The 19,529-nt window shown below is 35.7% G+C and overlaps 1 protein-coding gene across 5 annotated transcripts in view; it reads right to left on the bottom strand.

Moving 5' to 3' along the window:
* DOCK7 (dedicator of cytokinesis 7) overlaps window positions 1–19,529 on the bottom strand; it is a 189,127-nt gene that overhangs the window by 61,366 nt on the left and 108,232 nt on the right. For 3 of the 5 annotated variants that reach the window (XM_006055930.4, XM_006055931.4, XM_025288572.3), the window contains exons 22-28: window positions 18,251–18,420; window positions 9,395–9,487; window positions 8,120–8,209; window positions 7,103–7,198; window positions 4,158–4,298; window positions 3,950–4,063; window positions 2,173–2,343 (exon numbers count right to left, since the gene is read on the bottom strand). In XM_006055930.4, the coding sequence (XP_006055992.2) occupies window positions 2,173–2,343; window positions 3,950–4,063; window positions 4,158–4,298; window positions 7,103–7,198; window positions 8,120–8,209; window positions 9,395–9,487; window positions 18,251–18,420 (875 nt within the window). The remainder of the gene's footprint in view (window positions 1–2,172; window positions 2,344–3,949; window positions 4,064–4,157; window positions 4,299–7,102; window positions 7,199–8,119; window positions 8,210–9,394; window positions 9,488–18,250; window positions 18,421–19,529) is intronic. The other 2 variants (XM_006055932.4, XM_025288573.3) reach the window with 1 other exon arrangement.

Here is a 19,529-nt window from a genome sequence, read left to right as displayed (position 1 = left end):
TGTTTGGGAGTGAAGTAGAACAAAAACTATAATAGCTATGCAACAAAACATTCTATAGACAGAGCATTACAACAAACGAGATGTGAGCATCAAAGAGAGTGAGAGACAAACATTTTAAGTTAATTTTTACATTACTATTATTAACACTGGAGAAAGCACCTGCTCTTACTTTTGGTATAGGAAACTATGATGAAATAACATTTTAAATTATTTTCAATTTCCTTTTTCTCATATTAAATTTTTTCATCTGATTTTTCCTTTATACTTTTAGCCACTAACTATTTCACTATCATATTCTGAATGGAAAAAAGAACTAAATCTATATGATACATTATGTACTCACTGTTGAGTACAAGAGAAATATTCATAGTCAAATGCTATTGGTTTCCAGAGAAATTTCAAATACTAATGAAGCTGTTTTTTTCAGGGAAAATACTATCTCTAGAAAATTACTATTATTTTTTGGTTCATTCAGAGTTTTTACAAGTTTTCTAATACTGAAAAATGGCATCCCCCAAGATACAGTTCAAGGCAAGAATGTCTTCAACCTTATCACCCTTTAATCCATATTCAAGACCAACAATGTGAGGTTTCTTACAACAGACTTCAGATTTCTCTATGGAGAAATCACCTTCTTAGTAAGTATATAAAACTATTCAGGTCCCTACCTCCCAAAGAGTGATGTCTCTGTCATCTACTAGAATCTGAAAATTATGCAGCTAGATGAGAAAGTAGGGGATGATGGGACATTGGAAGAAATTCTATTAATTTCTTGGCTGGAGAAAATATTCAGCAGGGAATCAAATATAAACAAATGTGTTTCATTAAAAGTTTAAGGAACTTTACCTATAATTAATTTGTCCTTGACTGTGTAGCCACATCTTTGACAGAGGATGGGGGAAGAGAACAAAAGACTAGCCTCATTAGTTATTAGAAGAAACGCGTCTTAGCCAGGTAAAAGTATGTGGAAATAGGCTGATCCTTAAGAATTTTTGCAAAGGTAAAAAATGAGAAGTTGTGGGTGATCTCTGTGTTTTTCAATTTTTCTAAGTAAAGTTCAAAATTTTCTTTATCAAACATCTAAGATTGATCTAGTGTAGTAAATTACTTTCAGGAATTAAAAGTCTCAAAAGCAAACTTAAGAAGAGTTCAGATCACCTTTGACTTTAGACATTAAGAATATAAGGAAGGGACTTCCCTGGTGGTCCAGTGGCTAAGACTCTGCGTTCCCAATGCAGGAGGCCTGGATTCAATCCCTGTCAGGGAACTGGATCTCACATGTCACAAGTAAGAGTTCATATGCCTCGACTAAGACCCAGCACAGCCAAATAAACAAATTTTTTCAAAAAAAACAAGAGCTTAAGGAAGTAGCTTGTTTGTCTTAGGAATTATATAGCAAAACATTTCCCTAGGAGGGAACATCTAGGCTCCTCTGATACTAAAACCACAAAATACCTTCATTTCAATCTATATGACAGGACACATAATAATTGCTATGATAATCCTTTGTCATCTTTAGAGCAATTATTAGGCACCCTGTGAAAACCCATGAACAACATCTAGTTTCCCTTGGGTTCTCTGGATACAAGAGAGGCAGGCAGGGCTTTGCCAGGACTGCATTGCTGTTTTACTTCTTTCTCTGCTAATTATACTTCATTCCTTTTCCTTCCATAGGTACTGACAGCTAATAAACATCTTGCCCCCCCCAAACTCAGTCTGTGTCTGCATCAAGAAAACCCAACTTGTGAAAACATCAAGTGAGTTTATTATGTAGGTGAATTCACTCCCTTGTGCTCAAATCAGTCAGAGGGGTACAACAAAATGGTTAGAACTTAGACCTAGAATAAAGCCAACATGTGCCACGGATCAAAGCCCAGTTCTGCCAGTTTTTACTATGTGACCCTGGGTAAGTTACTGATCTTTCTGTGTTTCAGTTCACCTGTAAAAAAATAATAATAATAGTAATAGAATGTACCTCTTAGGGTTGCAATGAAGAGTAGTAAATGATTAATATTTATAAAGCACTTAATCATTTACTACTTACAAAGCCCTGAGTATGGAGCCTATCACACAGTTATTATTCAGTAGTGTTACTTTTCACTTTTCCCAGCATTTAAAGTACTTTTTCCACAAATGCAGGCTTAAAAAATTTTTTTTATACATTTTGCATACCTGAGACGTTGCAGAAGAAACAGAAGGTGATGGTGATGCAGGTGGAGTGAGCAGGCTGCAGGGTAAGTTTAAGGTAACATAGTGCTCATGGCTGCAGATGATTCGCAAAAAATCAAGCCTCAAGGACACCAGGACACTTGGACTTGGTAATGAATAAAGCTTTGAAGATACCTTGTAAGCATTGCAGAAATTAAAAAAAAATACCAATTGAACATATCATTTTTCTAATACCAACACCAGAATGATGAATTAAAGAATTAGAAAACAGTACTCAATGGACAGCTTTGGGTTTTGTGGTTTAAGTAACAGTGTCAGCTTTTTCCAGAGTTACTGCTAAAATAAAAAACTGAGAACTACAAGATTTACTGTATAAATCCATTGACAAGGTGCATTCTTAAAGCCACATTCTTATATTTCCAATACAGCATTAATATTTCCACCTCTCAAGGATATTCTTTCTGAAGAAAAATTATACTATCAAAATAACTTTATAAAAAATTATCCATTCTTTTTTCAGCACTTTGTGCTAAGCTATATTTATAACTATCTGTTTTCCCAACTACACCATTACTTACTTGAGGAGACAGTTATAAACTGACTTATTTTAAGAGTTTTAGCATCCCTAGAGTCTAGCTTAATGTGTGGCAAATGTAGGAGGTTAATAAAGAATAAAGACAGGACAGGTTTTGAGAGCAATAATACATGAAATTTCAGGGGAAACGTTACGAATAATACATTGTGTGGCAAATACTTGCCAACAGATCAGTGCCCATGCATAGTTTCAACTTCTCTATTAAAAAACACTACAGGGATTTCCCTGGTGGTCCAGGGGTTAAGACTCCAAGCTCCCAATATACAGGGCACGGATTCAATCCCCAGTCAGGGAAGATCCCACATGATGCATGGCTCAGCGAAAAAAGAAAGAAAGATACATACAATAATGGCATCCAATTGAACAGATTTTCAAAATTCTAAGTAGACTGCCAAATAGCATTTTAAACCAGTAGTTCCCCTAAATTAATCTGTGGACCAGCAGGGAAGTACTTTACAAGCACTGTTTCCCACACTCCCCACCCGACCACCAGGATTCAAACTCCTCAATAATGCTGGGATGGGACACAAGAGACCTGTATATTTTTAAAGCTGCCTTAAAAGGCAATTCTAGGATGATTATATAACTTACTACCCAAATGGTCTATCAGGACAAATAACTAATGTCTTCTAAAAGCCAGGTTTCATTAATTAGCTGAAAATTTTAACACAAAACCAGCTGTTTGTAGAAAAGTTCCAGGATACTTTTAGTTTAGAAAAGGCAAGATGGTGATATTTTAGACTTGGGTAAACATCTGCCCATGATTCGAAGCTCTACAATGTCTAGGGCTTCATCATGAGGAATACACAGCAAAATGCAACTGCTTTAAAAATCACTTAAGATAGAAAAGGTTGGTTAGCTGTTCATTCAGTAAAAATGCTACTCTGGCATGGCAACCTGGGGCTGTTTTACATCTAGACTACTGACTTGATGGTATACTTCTAAATGGAATTAAAGAGTCATGAGTGGGCCAGGAAAACTCAAGGAAAAGATGGCTCTACTGATAGCAGCTTGCCATAGTTCTATGAACTGATGTGATTTATTTTTGCCTTACTAATAAATATGCCACTTTTTAAAAACATCACTATATAAATGTGTTCATGAAAGTTTCTTAGCTCTAGCCCTTAAAGAGCAAACACAGAATTTAAATTATTTCATTACTAATTATTACTAATTATACTTTACCTGTTTATAGCAGGTCTTTATAAGGCTAAAGACAAATCCTCTGTCCATAACAGACAACAGATCATTGAGAAAAAATGCAAGGCTTGTGTTGAGTCTCTCAACCATTTCTGTGTCCTGAGAAACAAAATTAAAAAAGAAAAACAAAAGTATGGTAGTTTAATGTGTGCCTGAAAGACTGACTTAGTTTTTAAAAATAAGTTATCATTACCTTCTGAAATCGTGAAACTATATCACTAGCAATTGTGCTAACAAGAGCAGCAATGTCATCCATGAAACGTTCTGGAAAACGAGTCTTCCTTGGTGCATCAAGTTTATCATTAAAGTATAAATGATGCACCATGCTCTTTACCTGAAAAAAGAAATAAGCCATTAGTTCAATTTCTTTTTTAAAAAAACTGAAATATAATTGTTTTTCAATGTTGTGTTAGTCTGCTGTACAAGGAAGTGAATCAGCTCTACGTATACATATATCCCCTCTGTCTTGGACCTCCCCTCACCTCACTCCATCCCACCCATCTAGGTCATCACAGAGCACCAAGCTGAGCTCCCTGTGCCACAGAGCAGTTCTTATGGGTGTAACTAGCAGTTACAGAACCCTAAACTTTAGGGTCATTTCTGTCAATATACCACATGATTTAATAGAAGGCTAAAATACTCTTAATTCCTCAAAGATTATGAAAAAGTTCCCTACAATATTTTGTATGTTGTAAAGAAATATCAAACAATATACAACTCAATCTCTGTAACACCTTCATAAAACTATTCCGGCTATCAATGGGAAAAAAATTCTGGGTATGTCAACAGAAAAAAATGTTCATCCTTTGAAATTACTTTAAGTTAAATCTTTCTAAGACTCAGCAACTGTGCCATTCCATGTCCCCTTCCCCTGCAACTGGTAGCTCTGAGTGATCAAAAATCTTGACTGCATGTAGTATCTTTAGCACTTAGCATCCTGTGGCATGATGAATACATATTAAGATTAAAATGTTAGATAAAAATCAAAGTAATTTCAATTTACAAAATACTTTTAGATATAAATTCTTACCACAGTGTGTACAATAAAGAATTTTAAATTCAGGGAAATTAATGACAAGATTTTACAGTTGGTAAATAGTAGAAACAAGTCAACCTGTACCATTTTGACTATTTCATGTTTTAAGAAATCTGAACATACATATAAGGCTATTGATCTTATATTAAAAGCAGATGAATTACAATTTGATGTTTAGTCTCCGGGGGAAAAAATGTGTTGCCTATCACTAACATATGGTCCCTGATTTATTTTTTTGCTGAAAAGCAAATCTCTAGAAGAAATGTCTTTTTAAGAAAAAAAAACTTTTACTGAAGTATAGTTGATTTATAGTGTTGTGTTAGTTTCCGGTTACAGCCAAATGATTTAGTTTTGTATACATTCTTTTTCATATTTTTTTCCGTTATGGTTTACTTCAGGATACTGAATATAGCTCCCTGTGCTATACAGTGGGACTGTGTTATTCATCTACTTTATATATAGTAGTTTGTATCTGCTAATCAGAAACTCCTAATTTATCCCTCTCCCATCCCCTTTCCTTTTTGGTAACTATAAGTTTCTTTTCTACCTCTGAGTCTGTTTCCGTTTTGTAAATAAGTCGATTTGTAGCATTTTTTAGATTCCACAAATAAGTGATATCCTATGATATTTAACTTTCTGACTTTATTTAGTATGGTAATCTCTAGGTGCATCCATATTGCTGCAAATGGCATTATTTAATTCTTTTTTATATTTATAATAGAATAGTATTCTATTGTGTATCTATTGGAGAAGGAAATGGCAACCCACTTCAGTACTCTTGCCTAGAAAATTCTCTTTTTTATCCATTCATCTGTCAATGGACACTTTAGTTGCTTCCATGTCTTGGCTATTATAAATAGTGCTGCTATGAACATTTGGGTGCATGTATCTTTTCAAATAAGAGTTTTCTCCAGATAACATGTCCAGGAGTGAGGTTGCTAGATCACAGGGCAACTCTAGTTTTAGTTTTTTAAGGAAACTTCATACTGTTTTTCACAGTGGCCACACTAAATTACATTCCCACCCACAGTGTAGGAGGGCTTCCTTTTCTCCACTCTCTCTCCAGCATTTATCACTTGTAGACTTTTTAATAATGGCCATTCTGACTGGTGTGAAATAATACCTCATTTAGTTTTAATTCAATACTGAGAATGACTGTGAGTGGCATACTCTATAACCTCCATTGTTTGCTATCTTTTGTTGTTGTTTTGCTCTTGTTTCTTATTATTTTACATAATTTTTGAAAGAAAATTATGTAAAAAGAAAAAGTGAAACTTTTTCAGCTTTCTATAGATAGAGAGGAAGGGCCTGAGTGCCAGAATACCTGAGTCTGAATCAGAGGTCTGCTGTCTACAAGCTATGTACACTTAAACAAGATCTTAATCTCTCTGTGCCTTGATAATCCCTAGGCCACAGGTCTGACCACATGATGTGTGTATGCACATTGCTTTTATGTATATATGTGTTTATGTTGTGTGTATAAATATTTACAAAAATATTAATTCATTTATGTTTTTAATATCATTTACTGAATTAAGAAAAAATTATTGTTGTTTTTTATTGTCTGTAACCACCATTTCCCTTTTAAGAGCTTTCACCATTTTAAGAGCTTTCTAGCCATAAAAGCAGTAGGTATCTATAAAGCTCTTTTTATCTGGTATTGCCATTATACACTAGTATGTTTGGACTAAGACAGAACATATCACAGGTTAAAAAGATAGCTGCTGCTGCTGCTGCTAAGTTGCTTCAGTCGTGGCCGACTCTGTGCGACCCCACAGACAGCAGCCCAACAGGCTCCCTCATCCCTGGGATTCTCCAGGCAAGAACACTGGAGTGGGTTGTCATTTCCTTCTCCAAAAAAGATAGCTAGCTTCTCCAACTATCCTAAAAACAGACTTAAAATTAACTTTATAACTCCATCTAAATAGTGCTAATTATCCACAGTGTTATTTAGAGATATAGCAAACATAATTTTTCTTTGGAGGCACATGTAAAACCGTAACATGGACAACAGAGAAAGATTTCTAGGACGGTAATAATGAGCCAACACAAAATTATTCAATAAGGAAAACAGTATTACAAAATGTGTTTAGTTTGCTCACCATTAACTCAAAAAAGAACCAGGCTTGTTGCAAAGCTGATTCCCGAACGCTGCCACTGCAAACAACCCACTGCAAAGCCAGCTCCTCATGAAAAAGCTATCCAGAAGTAAATCCAAAGTTATTATCAATGCCAGGTCTGCTGATAACACAAATCAAATAATAATGCAAATACAAATGAAGATATAATGAGGATAAGCAAAATAAGGCATGTGAACCATTCAACGATGCAGTGAGGACACCCATTAACGAAACGGCTATTTATACATGTAAGACAGTGGCATGTTGAACAGCTGAAAAATTACATGTTATCTTGCAGTAAAATGTAATTTTAAAAGGACAGGTGGGAAAGAGCCTCCTAAATTGTACCTGCAAACAGAAACTAGACCAAAAGCTCACAGCTACAATAAAATCTGGCTTTTGTCTTACATATATATTTCAACATATGCAAATACATTCACGAACTTTGCTGGTACAATTTAGGAAATACCTTTAAAAATTTAAACTTTGATATCAGCCATCAATTTTCAAGGTCTCAGGTATTTAAAGTCATTTTATTAAAACAGCAGAAATTTCCTGCCTTATAATGGATATGCATACAAAGCATTTGCAAAATAGTGTATATTATGAAAAAGGACTAACAAAACTGTGCATAAGGGAAGCAAATCAACATTTCTTACTAAGAGTGATAATTTTTCTAACTCATCTTCCTTTCCCTGGAGATTTAAAACACAAAACAGAAGCAAGTTACAGAAACAGAATTAAGAGTTGATACAATTTTTTGGTACTAAAATTTGATGATCAAATTTAAGTCACTAAACTAAAAATATTCATCCACAAAGATATAAGCATTATAATAATGTAAAAGGGCCTGCAAAGGAAAGGCATGCCCAAAAAGGCATCAGACAAGCAATGCTTGCTCAAATGTATCTTTAAAAGCAATCCAATTATTTTAACATCTTGTTCTGGTTATATTGGAATTATTTTCCCCCTATATGAATTGTCTTCATATGAATCTACCTTTTTAGTTGGTAAGCGTCCCGTTAATGTTTGTAAGAAACTTGACGTCTCTGTGTGCGAAGACATACGATTACAACTTCGATCCATAGCCTATGGAGTGAAGATGAATGAATGACGAGATAACATTAAAGTCTGCTGTGAATGACTTTGCACCTCAAGGATTACATACAATTTTTTAAATAGAGCTTTACTGTGGTTTCAACAACCATCTATTTTATTGCTCATCCCATTTTCACCATTTAAGTTGGTTTAATGACAATGTATTAGAAATATCAAAATGGCTTCTATATATTTTATCCTTAAAAGGTAAATATTTTAATGATTATATAAATTGAGAGTGCTGCAAAGAATGAAACTTTTATCTCTGTGATATATACACATGCATGTATCTAGTAAGAAAATGCAAAAAGTAAAAACATACTTCTCACTGGTCTCAGACCAAAAAGAGAAATCAAGAATTTTATATTTAATTTAAAAAATTAAAAGTTTAGAATGGTTTCTTTTATGTTTCATTATCATCAAAAATTATGATTCAGATCTGCCATATTCATTTATAATAATGAATTTGCAATTAAATTTTTCCCTCAAGAATGAGAGAGAGCATCTTCCTCTAAAGCCAGCACACAGGTGAGAAGTATATTTTGAGGAATCATGCAGTATTAACTATCAAGCAACTAGACTAAAGTAAGCAAAACCTAGTACAAAGAGGTTACAACAAATTTCATACTTTGCAACACAGCACAGATTAAAACAGATTTTTGTTTCTGGTACTTAATCTTACAGCATGGGGATCATATACTGTTCATATTTACTTTCAGCTTATTAACAACATTTCTAGTCAGTGATTATGAAAAAAATGACAAGATAATAAATGCTAAAGGAGAATGATACAATAGCTACACTTTAAACCAAAAGCAAATGAAAAACTGTCAGGTTTTTTCCACACAAAATTTTTTTATTTTAATTCTTCCTGAAGATGTGGTACCCCGAGGGTAGAAACTGTTATCAAAGCCATCAATTACATAAGCAGCAGGCACTGAAACATCAATGGGGTGTACAACGAAGGAAGGAGGAGACAGGAAACAGGACAGGAGAGTATTACTGGTGCAATCGGTGGTATTCATGCATAGCAGTTGGACAATGTGCTAAGTAAACAAAAAACACACTTTTTAATGATTAAAAAGCAAGCCACTGAAATCATAGTATATACTAAGAAGTAATATTCTAAAGGGAAACATCAGCAGCCAAAAAAGAAACCTCTAACATAAACACCACCTGTGTTGATTCTGCACTTGGACTGGGGTTGGATCCCCATGGGGCAGCTTTTGGACCACCAGTGTTAACCCAGGAATTGGAGCGATCTAAACCCTAAGCATATAATAGAAAGCAGTTGGAAAGGAAAGAAATATTACATGTGGCATGCTATATTCTTAAAGAAATCCAGACTTTCCAATGCAAACATGTTTTTAATTAGTACTGTTAAAGCAACCAAAATTTTTAGGCATCTATAGAATATTAGTTCATCAAAATCATCTTATTACATGGTAATTTTTTTAAAATCACAATGAAAATTAGGCATAGTATTTAATGATAATTTCTCTTTATATAAAAGGATCCACTTCAACTATCAACAAAGTTCCCACAGCAACCATCCCCCACAAACTCTCTTTAAAGAGAATACAAGTTAGCAACAAACAATTTCCTCTAAATCTAACTGAGGTTTAAAAGAAATGAAAGAAGAACATTCCATTCTTGTTTAGAAGACTTTTTTTTACTCCATCTGTCATCAACTGGAAATGTCTGTGCAGCAATACTCCGTGATTATATTTGAACCTGCCTCCTCTTTCACCCTCTTTTAGGGACCAATAAGAAAAATCAGGCAAAAATTAAGAAAGAAAAAAAGATGCCCAATATATGCTCCTTCCTAAAAATGATAGTAGATTTGGAGTTGTCTTCAGTCTTATTGTGCTTGTTGAAAGTAAACATAATCATAGTTAGTATTTTATACAAAAACTGTAAGAAAAAACCTTATGCTGGGGCTGTCTGTAAGATCTGTATCTTCATCATCACTATCATCACTTTGAAGTTACTTTTAATATGTATGACTACAAGTGACTTCCCTGGTGGCTCAGACGGTAAAGCGTCTGCTTACAATTCAAGAGACTGGGTTCAATCCCTGGGTCGGGAAGATCCCCTGGAGAAGGAAATGGCAACCCACTCCAGTATTCTTGCCTGGAAAATCCCATGGAAGGGGGAGCCTGGTAGGCTACAGTCAGTCCATGGGGTCGCAAAGAGTCACGACTGAGAGACTTCACTTTCACTTTCACAAGTGAATTACGTCTATCTTCTCTGAAAGAGGTTATTATGACCCTAGGTAAAGGGAACTGGATGGCATCATCGACTCAATGGACATGAGTTTGAGCAAACTCTGGGAAATGGTGAAGGACGGAGAAGCCTGGAGTGCTGCAGTCCATGGGGTCGCAGAGTCAGACATGACTAAGTGACTGAACAACAAAAAGGGAACTGGGGCTTTAATTCAGTTTCTTAAACCTGATCAATCTATTTGAATTATAAAATTCAGATTCTGGGCCCTGCCCCGAGCAATCCTGATTCGGTAATCTGGGCTGGGCCCTGGAAATCTGCTAATAGAACTGAACAAGTTATAAGAGATTTTTAGAGGACTGCTAGAGACAACACAAGAGAAGCCAAGTAAAAATATTAGGGCTGAGTATGAGCCCAGACAGAAAGCACCAAAGAGGACAGGTAAAAGAAAACAAAGAGTAAACAATGGTAATCAAGTCTATGTAGACATTAGTATCACTTGGGAAAGTTAAGGACAACCACCACAACACACGTGCAGGGCCCTACCTCTAAGAAGTCAAATAAGAATCTCTGAAGGTGAGGCCTATGCACTGATATTGCAGGAAGGAGGAGAGTGAAGGAAGAGGGAGGGAAAGACTAGAGGGGAGGAAGGGAGGGGAGCGGGGAGGAGGGAAGACAAACTACTAGCTCTCAAAGGCTTATGTTTATAGGGAGAATATTTCCCCTCCTTTTTTCTCTATTTTTTTTCCAAAAATACAGAGAAGTTCACATGATGATACAGTAACTACCTATTTCCCCTCATTTTTGACACTGAATGTGTAAGATGAGAGTTAAAGTTGAAACGCTGGTTCTGCTGCTTACTAATTGCAAAATCTAAGGTAAATTACCTAATCTCTTTTTCAGTTTCTTAGCTACAAAATAGGAATAATGATGTGTCTCCTTCAGACTGTAAAGATCAAATTAAATAATGGAAGTAAATCACTGAATGTAATGCCTCAAATATAGAAAATTCTTAAAAAATAGTTTTAATAAAAACTTGCCCTAATGTTTTTAATGCTTCCTAGCAAAGTAAACTGGGCAATACTCAAATACTATAGAATTATTTAATCAGTAAGTTTGTTTAAAATAAAATACCCCTATACAGACTTCTCAGAACTTCATTATATTATTTCAAATAAAAGCAAATCAGCACACAGTACGCTTTTCAGATAAATTAAAACAAAAACTTTCAGTCTCTCAAATTATGTCACTACCTATGCTACAAAAATAACAAAATATTATTTTTAATATTATTTAATAACAAAAAGTTTTTAATATTATTTTAATAACAGAAAAACAACTGTGCTCTCCCTACCACAAATTTCTACAAAAAGAAAAACAGTAACTTTGTTGTACACTTTGTTTACTTTATAACCTCTTGCTTAACAATTTCCTTTAAGACATGTGCTAATAAGTAATGTGAGAATAAACAATAACCCTGTTTGTACCATTAATTATATATTATATTCACAATACTGAGACTCTGAACAGTTATAATCACATCCAGTCAAAGCTAACTATTTAAAGAAAACTGGTAGCCAATTTATTTGTAAAGCAAATTATTTCCATAATTTAAATGTCATAAAGTTAAGAATTATATAGAACAGCCTTCAGTTAAACAAATTCATCACTGATATTTACAAATATAGTAACTATATTTATGGATCTCCAGTAGCAGAAGAGATTAACCAAATGTGTGTGCATGTGCATGAAAGTGTTTTTGCTCTGTTTTTGCCAAATCTCTGTAATCTTACTGTTTTGTCCCTAAGACGCAGACAGGCTCCTTCCCTGAACAAGTCAATTTCACTTGCCATCAATACTCATGTTTTAATACAAAGATTTGGCTTTATACCCACAAACCCTCAGCATAGTGGGTTTAGTAAGCTATGCACACAGTAAGCTCTCAATGCTTGAAAAATAAATGAAAAAGTAGGAGACAATACATTAGAAAGAAACTAATTATCAATGTAAAATTGCTCTGGAATTTGACTGCCTAAAAGCAATAAAGTTCAAACCTGATGTAACCATATATTAGTATTAACATAACTGATTGTTAAAAGAACATTGCTAGGATAAAGAAAGATCAGTTGTGTCAAAACAATTATGAAAAGTCTCAAAAGTATGGTTTTATAGACACTAGAGTAACAAAAGCCTGTTTATAGTATTTTTTAATTTTAGTAGCTTCACATTTTGTATTAGGAAATGAAGTCTAACTGAAACATTCATAAAACTAAATTTCTTAAAATGTTTAAGTATTTAATTAATCTTGCTAGCAAGGAGGCAAACAAAAGCATAACTCATTTTTTTTGTTGTTTACTCTTGGTAGAGATACTCAATGGTTACTAACATTCTTTCATTGGATAAAGATCTTTTGAGCACCTTCCATATGCTGGACATTATACCTACTTTAGATACAACAGTGAAGAAATATCTCTGCCTTCATGAACTTATACTCTATAATCAAAGGAGATAAACACTGAAAATAAACATAATAGGTAACTAATTTATATTTGCTATATTAAAAGTAGTCAATGTTATCAAAGAAACAGAGTAAGGGATGAGAAATCCCTGGCACAAGGCTGAGGAGAAAGACACATTTAGACACTTAAATAAGCTGGTCAGAGAAGACCCCGCGGAGAAGGCAGTCACTTGTGTACAGACTTAGGGAAGTAGGGGAGTTAGTCATAGGATCTTGCTCAGAGAAATGACATAATCCAACTTATGTTTTGTTTGTTTGTGATTTAAGCTTTTAAAGCAGCATTCTGGCTGCTACTGTGTGAAGTGAGTATAGGCTGAAAGCACAGAAACCATCTTTAAGATGATGGTAATTCAGACCAAACGGTAGTATTAGAGGTGGTAGGAAGTGGCTCTACTTTTAACATATGCAAATCTGAACAAAAGGGTTTTAAAAATGCAGCTGAGTTTAGAATTCCAGAGAGGGATTTAGAATTCTAGAGAGAGATCTGAAATGTAATTTTTGTTAACTATCACAATATAATGATACTTAAAACAACTGGACTTCATAAGATCACCAAGTCGGGGAGTGAAGAAAGAAAGGAAAACAAGACAAGAGGACTAGAAACCTGGGGCACTTCCAAATTAAGAGATCAGAAAAAAAAAAAATCTACAAAGGAGATTAAGCAGGTATAATAAGTAAACAGGAAAATCAAGAGAGTGTAGTGCCCTACAAACCAATTAAATAGAATAAATCAACGAGGAAGGAGAATTACTATGTCAAAGCTGCCATAAGATAGTGGCTCAGTGGCTTCCCTAGTAGCTCAGCTAGTAAAGAATCTGCCTGCAATGCAGGCAGACCCCAATTCAATTCCTGGGCTGGGAAGATCCTCTGGAGAAGGGACAGACTACCACTCCAGTACTCATGGGTTTCCCTGGTGGCTCAGATGGTCAAGAAACCACCTGCAATGCAGAAGACCTGGGTCGGGAATATCCCTGGAGGAGGGCACAGCAACCCACTCCAGTATTCTTGCCTGAAGAATCCCCATGGACAGAACAGCCTGATAGGCTACAGTCCATGGGGTCACAAAGAGTCAGAAACAACTGAGGGACTCAACACACAGCACAGCCAATGCAGGAGATGTGGGTTCAATCCCCTGCAGGAGAAAATGGCAATTCACTCCACTCCACTCCTGGAAAATCCCATGGACAGAAGAGCCTAGAAGGCTACAACCATGGGATTGCAGAGTCAGACACATGTGAGCAACTGAGCACACATACACATAAGGTAAAGTAGGTCAAGTGTTGAGGCTCAACCATCAGATTTAAGAATATGGAGTGCCTGGAGAGCCCTGAGAGCATTCAAAGGGCTTTTCCAGGGGTCATGTATGGATGTGTGAGTTGGACTGTGAAGAAAGCTGAGTGCCAAAGAATTGAAGCTTTTGAACTGTGGTGCTGGAGAAGACTCTTGAGAGTCGCTTGGACTGCAAGGAGATCCAACCAGTCCATCCTAAGGGAGATCGGTCCTGGGTGTTCATTGGAAGGACTGATGCTGAAGCTGAAACTTCAATACTTTGGCTACCTGATGTGAAGTGTTGACTTATTTGAAAAGACCATGATGCTGGGAGGGATTGGGGGCAGGAGGAGAAGGGGACAACAAAGGATGAGATGGCTGGATGGCATCACCAACTCGATGGACATGAGTTTGAATGAACTCCGGGAGTTGGTGATGGACAGGGAGGCCTGGCATGCTGCAATTCATGGGGTCGCAAAGAGTCGGACATGACTGAGCGACTGAACTGAACTGAACTGATGCGTGGAAGATCAAAGAAATATGTTTGAAGTAGGGTAATGAGAGTTAAGGGCTTCCCTGGAGACTCAGTAGTAAGGAACCCACCTGCCATTGCACTTGACACGGGTTCTATCTCTGGGTGGGGAAGATCCCCTGAGGGAAAGCAATGGCAACCCACTCCAGTATTCTTGCCTGGGAAGTCGCATGGAGAGAGGAGCCTGGTGGGCTGCTGTACATGGGGGTCGGAGCAGGGTTGGATATGACTCAACAACTAAACAACAACAAACAAATGGGAGTTAAAGAACAAGAATAAATGAATTGAAAACAGCAAGTACAGAAAACTCTTTTAAGGAATTCTATAAAAGGTAGAAGAGAAATGGTAAAGAAGCTACTAGAAGAAATACTAGAGAAAAAAAAAAAAATTTTAACGGGAGAAATAATAGCATGCCTGTACATGGATGGGATGATTTAGTAGATGGGGAGAAACTGAAGATTTAGGAGAGGATAAACACTGTTGGAGTGAGGATCCTGAGTAGGTGAAAGGGGATGGAAGGTTGTATACAAACAGAGGGAATGGGCTTAAAGAAATGGGCAGGACATCTATGACAGACATATTAGTAGTAGGTAGTAGTAGATGGTGGTGGTTACAGAGATGTGATGGTCAAAGGTTAAAAAAGTTTTCCTCTAATGACCTCAATTTTGTTAATGAAGTAGGAGATAAAGTGAGGACTGGTGGGGAGCTGTTAGAGGAGCTGAGGTACAAAGCACATAACATTTTTCTGGGACAATGGGAAAGAAAAATGGAATAAAGAAATATACTACAATTGCTTGACAGCATTAAGGGTTCTCTTAACCTCAAGGGAGCCTTTAATTTCAAATAAGACCAGTCATAGTATTTCTCAAATCATGTTTAGCAGCATAGGCAGTCAACGAAATTCAACTCCAGTTTGAGGTTTGGATTAAGCAAGTAAAATGAAGTGAGAGAAAGATAAGGGAACTGAGGCCTGTTTATAAAGGTAATAATTATAATGACTGCTCATGGAATTTAGGGCTGGCTAAACTGGATGAAAGAACATTAACAGGGTGAGGTACAGTAAAAATATCTTACCATCAAGTGACTGGAGGTGCAGAGTAATTGTTGGAGTTGGGGTACTAGACAGAAAAATATGAGCTAATGATTAGAGAACAAGACGCATGAAATTGAGATTATGAGGATTAAAGTTATTCGTCATGACAAGACCAAGGGTATGACCATGGCTAAGGCAGCACGAAAGACAAAAGTCATTAAAGAATTTCTTGAATTTCCAAGTCAACAGAATCAGAATAAATGAAGAGTAGGTATAAATAAACTTCAGATTCCTTATAATTTTCCAATGAGATAAAAGTTATACATCATTATTATTAGGGATTATGACTAAAGGGTAGGCCAAAATGAAGGTAGCTATCAAAAATTTTGCAATAAAAAAAAAGAACACAGAAAAAACATTTAAATAAAATTTGATTAGGACAACATTATACTGTCATAAGACAAAGTCTCATCTTATAATGGCTTTCTCAGAAGTTTCCATATATCATAATATCAGAAGCAAGTTTACATCATTATTATGTCCCATTTTATGAACCACTTGAAAAAAGGCAAATAATCATTCCAATATATGTACATCTTTGTTCTAAATCGTGATGTTATAATCTATCAAACACATCATATTAAAGGAAAACACTAGAATTATGCTAAATCCTATAGAAATTAAAAGGTGTTTCACAAGTAGAACCTTGAGGAAAATGGCATCTATAGTGCTAAGGCAATGGCACCCCACTCCAGTACTCTTGCCTGGAAAATCCGTGGACAGAGGAGCCTGGTAGCCATGGGGTCGCTAAGTGAGTGACTTCACTTTCACTTTTCTCTTTCATGTATTGGAGAAGGAAATGGCAACCCACTCCAGTGTTCTTGCCTGGAGAATCCCAAGGATGGGGGAGCCTGGTGGGCTGCCGTCTATGGGGTCACACAGAGTCGGACATGACTGAAGCGACTTAGCATAGCATAGCATAGCACAGCATAGCGCTTTAACAGGAAAACCTCTTATAATTCACAAACGGAATTCATTCTACTGAAGAACTGTACTTACAGTAAATTATGCTAAGTGTTACTTCTATTACATTGAGAAAAGATCAAGAATGAAGACAAAGATAAAAAACCTTTTCCTAGACATGGAAAGATATGTAGGGGGAGAAAAGCTTTCTCTTTAGCAATTAGGAATTATTACTCTGCAGGATTCATGTAAATACATCTGTACAACACAAAAAGTGAAAGTTTGTTTAGAGTAACATCTATTTGGATCTTTAAATTATTGAAATTCACATTTATTTTTTAAATTAAAAAGCTACAAAATATTCTTTTCACTTTCTCACAGACCAGAAATTACTTTAAAAATATATTTTTGGTCTGTGAGAAAGTAAAGTTACCTAAAAGGCACTTTAAAATGAGCAATAATAAAGTTTATTAGAAATTTCTGAATGCAAATTTCTATAACTGTATGAATAGATTTTAGTAATTCTGATGTGTTTGGTCAATATCCAAGTATTTCACATAACAAACAAGCTCAGATCCTTTTTTTAAAATGTCTATTATAGCTCAGACTAAGAGTTAAACACAAGACTGCAGAACATTTACTACTTCTTTCTCATATCCCAATCAAGAGACTAAATGCCAAAGAAAAGTTGGCTATGATTCTATTAACAATGGTGTCTTCCTCCTTTCCAATAGCAAAAAATCTACTTAAGATGGTCTGGTCAAAACACAACATAATATGATTACTTGGCCTCAATCTTACAGCTCTTTTTTCCACTTTAATTTTCAAACTGAGTTATTTTTGTACTTTAATTATAGTAAGGCAATGACTACTTGTTCCTTAAGTATATGTGAGGGGGAGGTAATAAGGATGCATGCTTAAATAAAATATGGCTGGATCTTATCCTGGCCGACCTCACCCTTGTTGTTTGGAATAATCATTAACCATGATTAACTAAATCACATTTTTCTAATCCTGGAGCTCCTTACATAGAGTTTTCCATGTGAAATATAGCTCTATTACCAATTAATTGTTAATCATTATTTTTTATATTTTTAGAGAAGTGAGACTCATATTTCAAGTCAGTAATATGGTCCCACTGGACAGCAGTCACAGTCTCCTAGCCCTGTAGAACACCAATATAACCATTTTTCACATGATGATCAGACAGACAATGAGTTGTATGTGACTAGTCATTCCGGACAAATTTTGAATTTGGTAGATTTTCTTAAGCCTAGTGCACAAACGAGTCTGTAATAGCAAGTACATTAATAGAAACATCACTTATGTGTTCACTGATAGAAGAGAAACATAACATTTATTACTAATTCAAATATATTTTAAAATTCTTACTACTAACTCAGATACATTTTAAGAATAAAATAAAACAACTGGATATTTCTCATTTGTTCATGAACTGAAAACCAAATTTATAGATGTATATCTTCAGTTTACCTTACTGCTGATGATTGACCGTACTTCATCATCTGGGGACGTGGGAGTTCCAGATATATCTGGATTACTATTACTAAGGCTCCGAGAACGATTTAAATTAAGGCTTGCAGGTCTCACAGCAGATCTAGCCATTGTGGCATAATGCACTGATCCTCCCAAACCCCCAGGACCTAGAGTTGTATATAAAATAGCACATAATTAAACAGTTAATCGGGAAAGGACCTGAAAAAGTCCCTTCCACTTTATAAAATTCCATAAAGATAATAAATTGCTTTTATTTCTAAATGAAAATAGTAGAAACAAGAAAACCACTCCAGACCTCATGCAAGCTATACAAAGATAATTTTTTTACAGCAGCTGACAAAACCCTGTGAATTATAAATACAACCATTATCTCTTCAATGTTTCTACATTTTGTATTACATATAGAATAAAAAAACAACAGTAATAAGAAACATATACAAACATCATTTCACTTATATATGAGGGTATCTAGGACCCAAACTGGAGAAGGCAATGGACCCCACTCCAGTACTTTTGCCTGGAAAATCCCATAGATGGAAGAGCCTGGTAGGCTGCAGTCAATGGGGTCGCTAGAGTCAGACATGACTGAGCGACTTCACTTTCACTTTTCACTTTCATGCCTTGGAGAAGGAAATGGCAACCCACTCTGGTGTTCTTGCCTGGAGAGTCCCAGGGACGGGAAGCCTGGTGGGCTGCCGTCTGTGGGGTCGCACAAAGTCGGACACGACTGAAGCGACTTAGCAGCAGCAGCAGGACCCAAAGTGCTCCAGCTAACATCTTTTCCTTTTTTCCCACCCCCTTCTGCTCTGCCCCTTGATACACAGTCACGAAGAGGGAGACCCAATTTACCATCAGTATCTCTTCAATGAAGCTATGGCTATATCTCTATCTTCATCAGTGATAATTTTAACTATAACAAAATAGCATCTTTATAACATACATACATAAATAAAGATAATTCTCCTAAGAGCCCAAGTTATACAAAAAAAGCAAAGAACCCCTTTTCTGTCTGAAATCAAGCCTGATACCATCATTCAACCAGGATCTATAAATATAAAGTACCCAACAAATATAACTCCATTTCTTATTTAATGAAATCTTTCTAAGTGTCATATCGGCAAATGACATACACTTGTCAACTAAGTAATTTATAGTCTTCAGGTCAGCATGTGAAAAAGACATTTTGCAAAATCTGTGAAATTCTAATAGTGTACTAAATGAAACAGTAAATGGAGCAGCATTACATATAGTCCAT

This window comes from Bubalus bubalis, chromosome 6 (genome assembly GCF_019923935.1).
Source record: "Bubalus bubalis isolate 160015118507 breed Murrah chromosome 6, NDDB_SH_1, whole genome shotgun sequence".
In the NCBI taxonomy this organism is placed as follows: Eukaryota; Metazoa; Chordata; class Mammalia; order Artiodactyla; family Bovidae; genus Bubalus; species Bubalus bubalis.
This window is presented reverse-complemented; position numbering and strand designations above follow the sequence as displayed.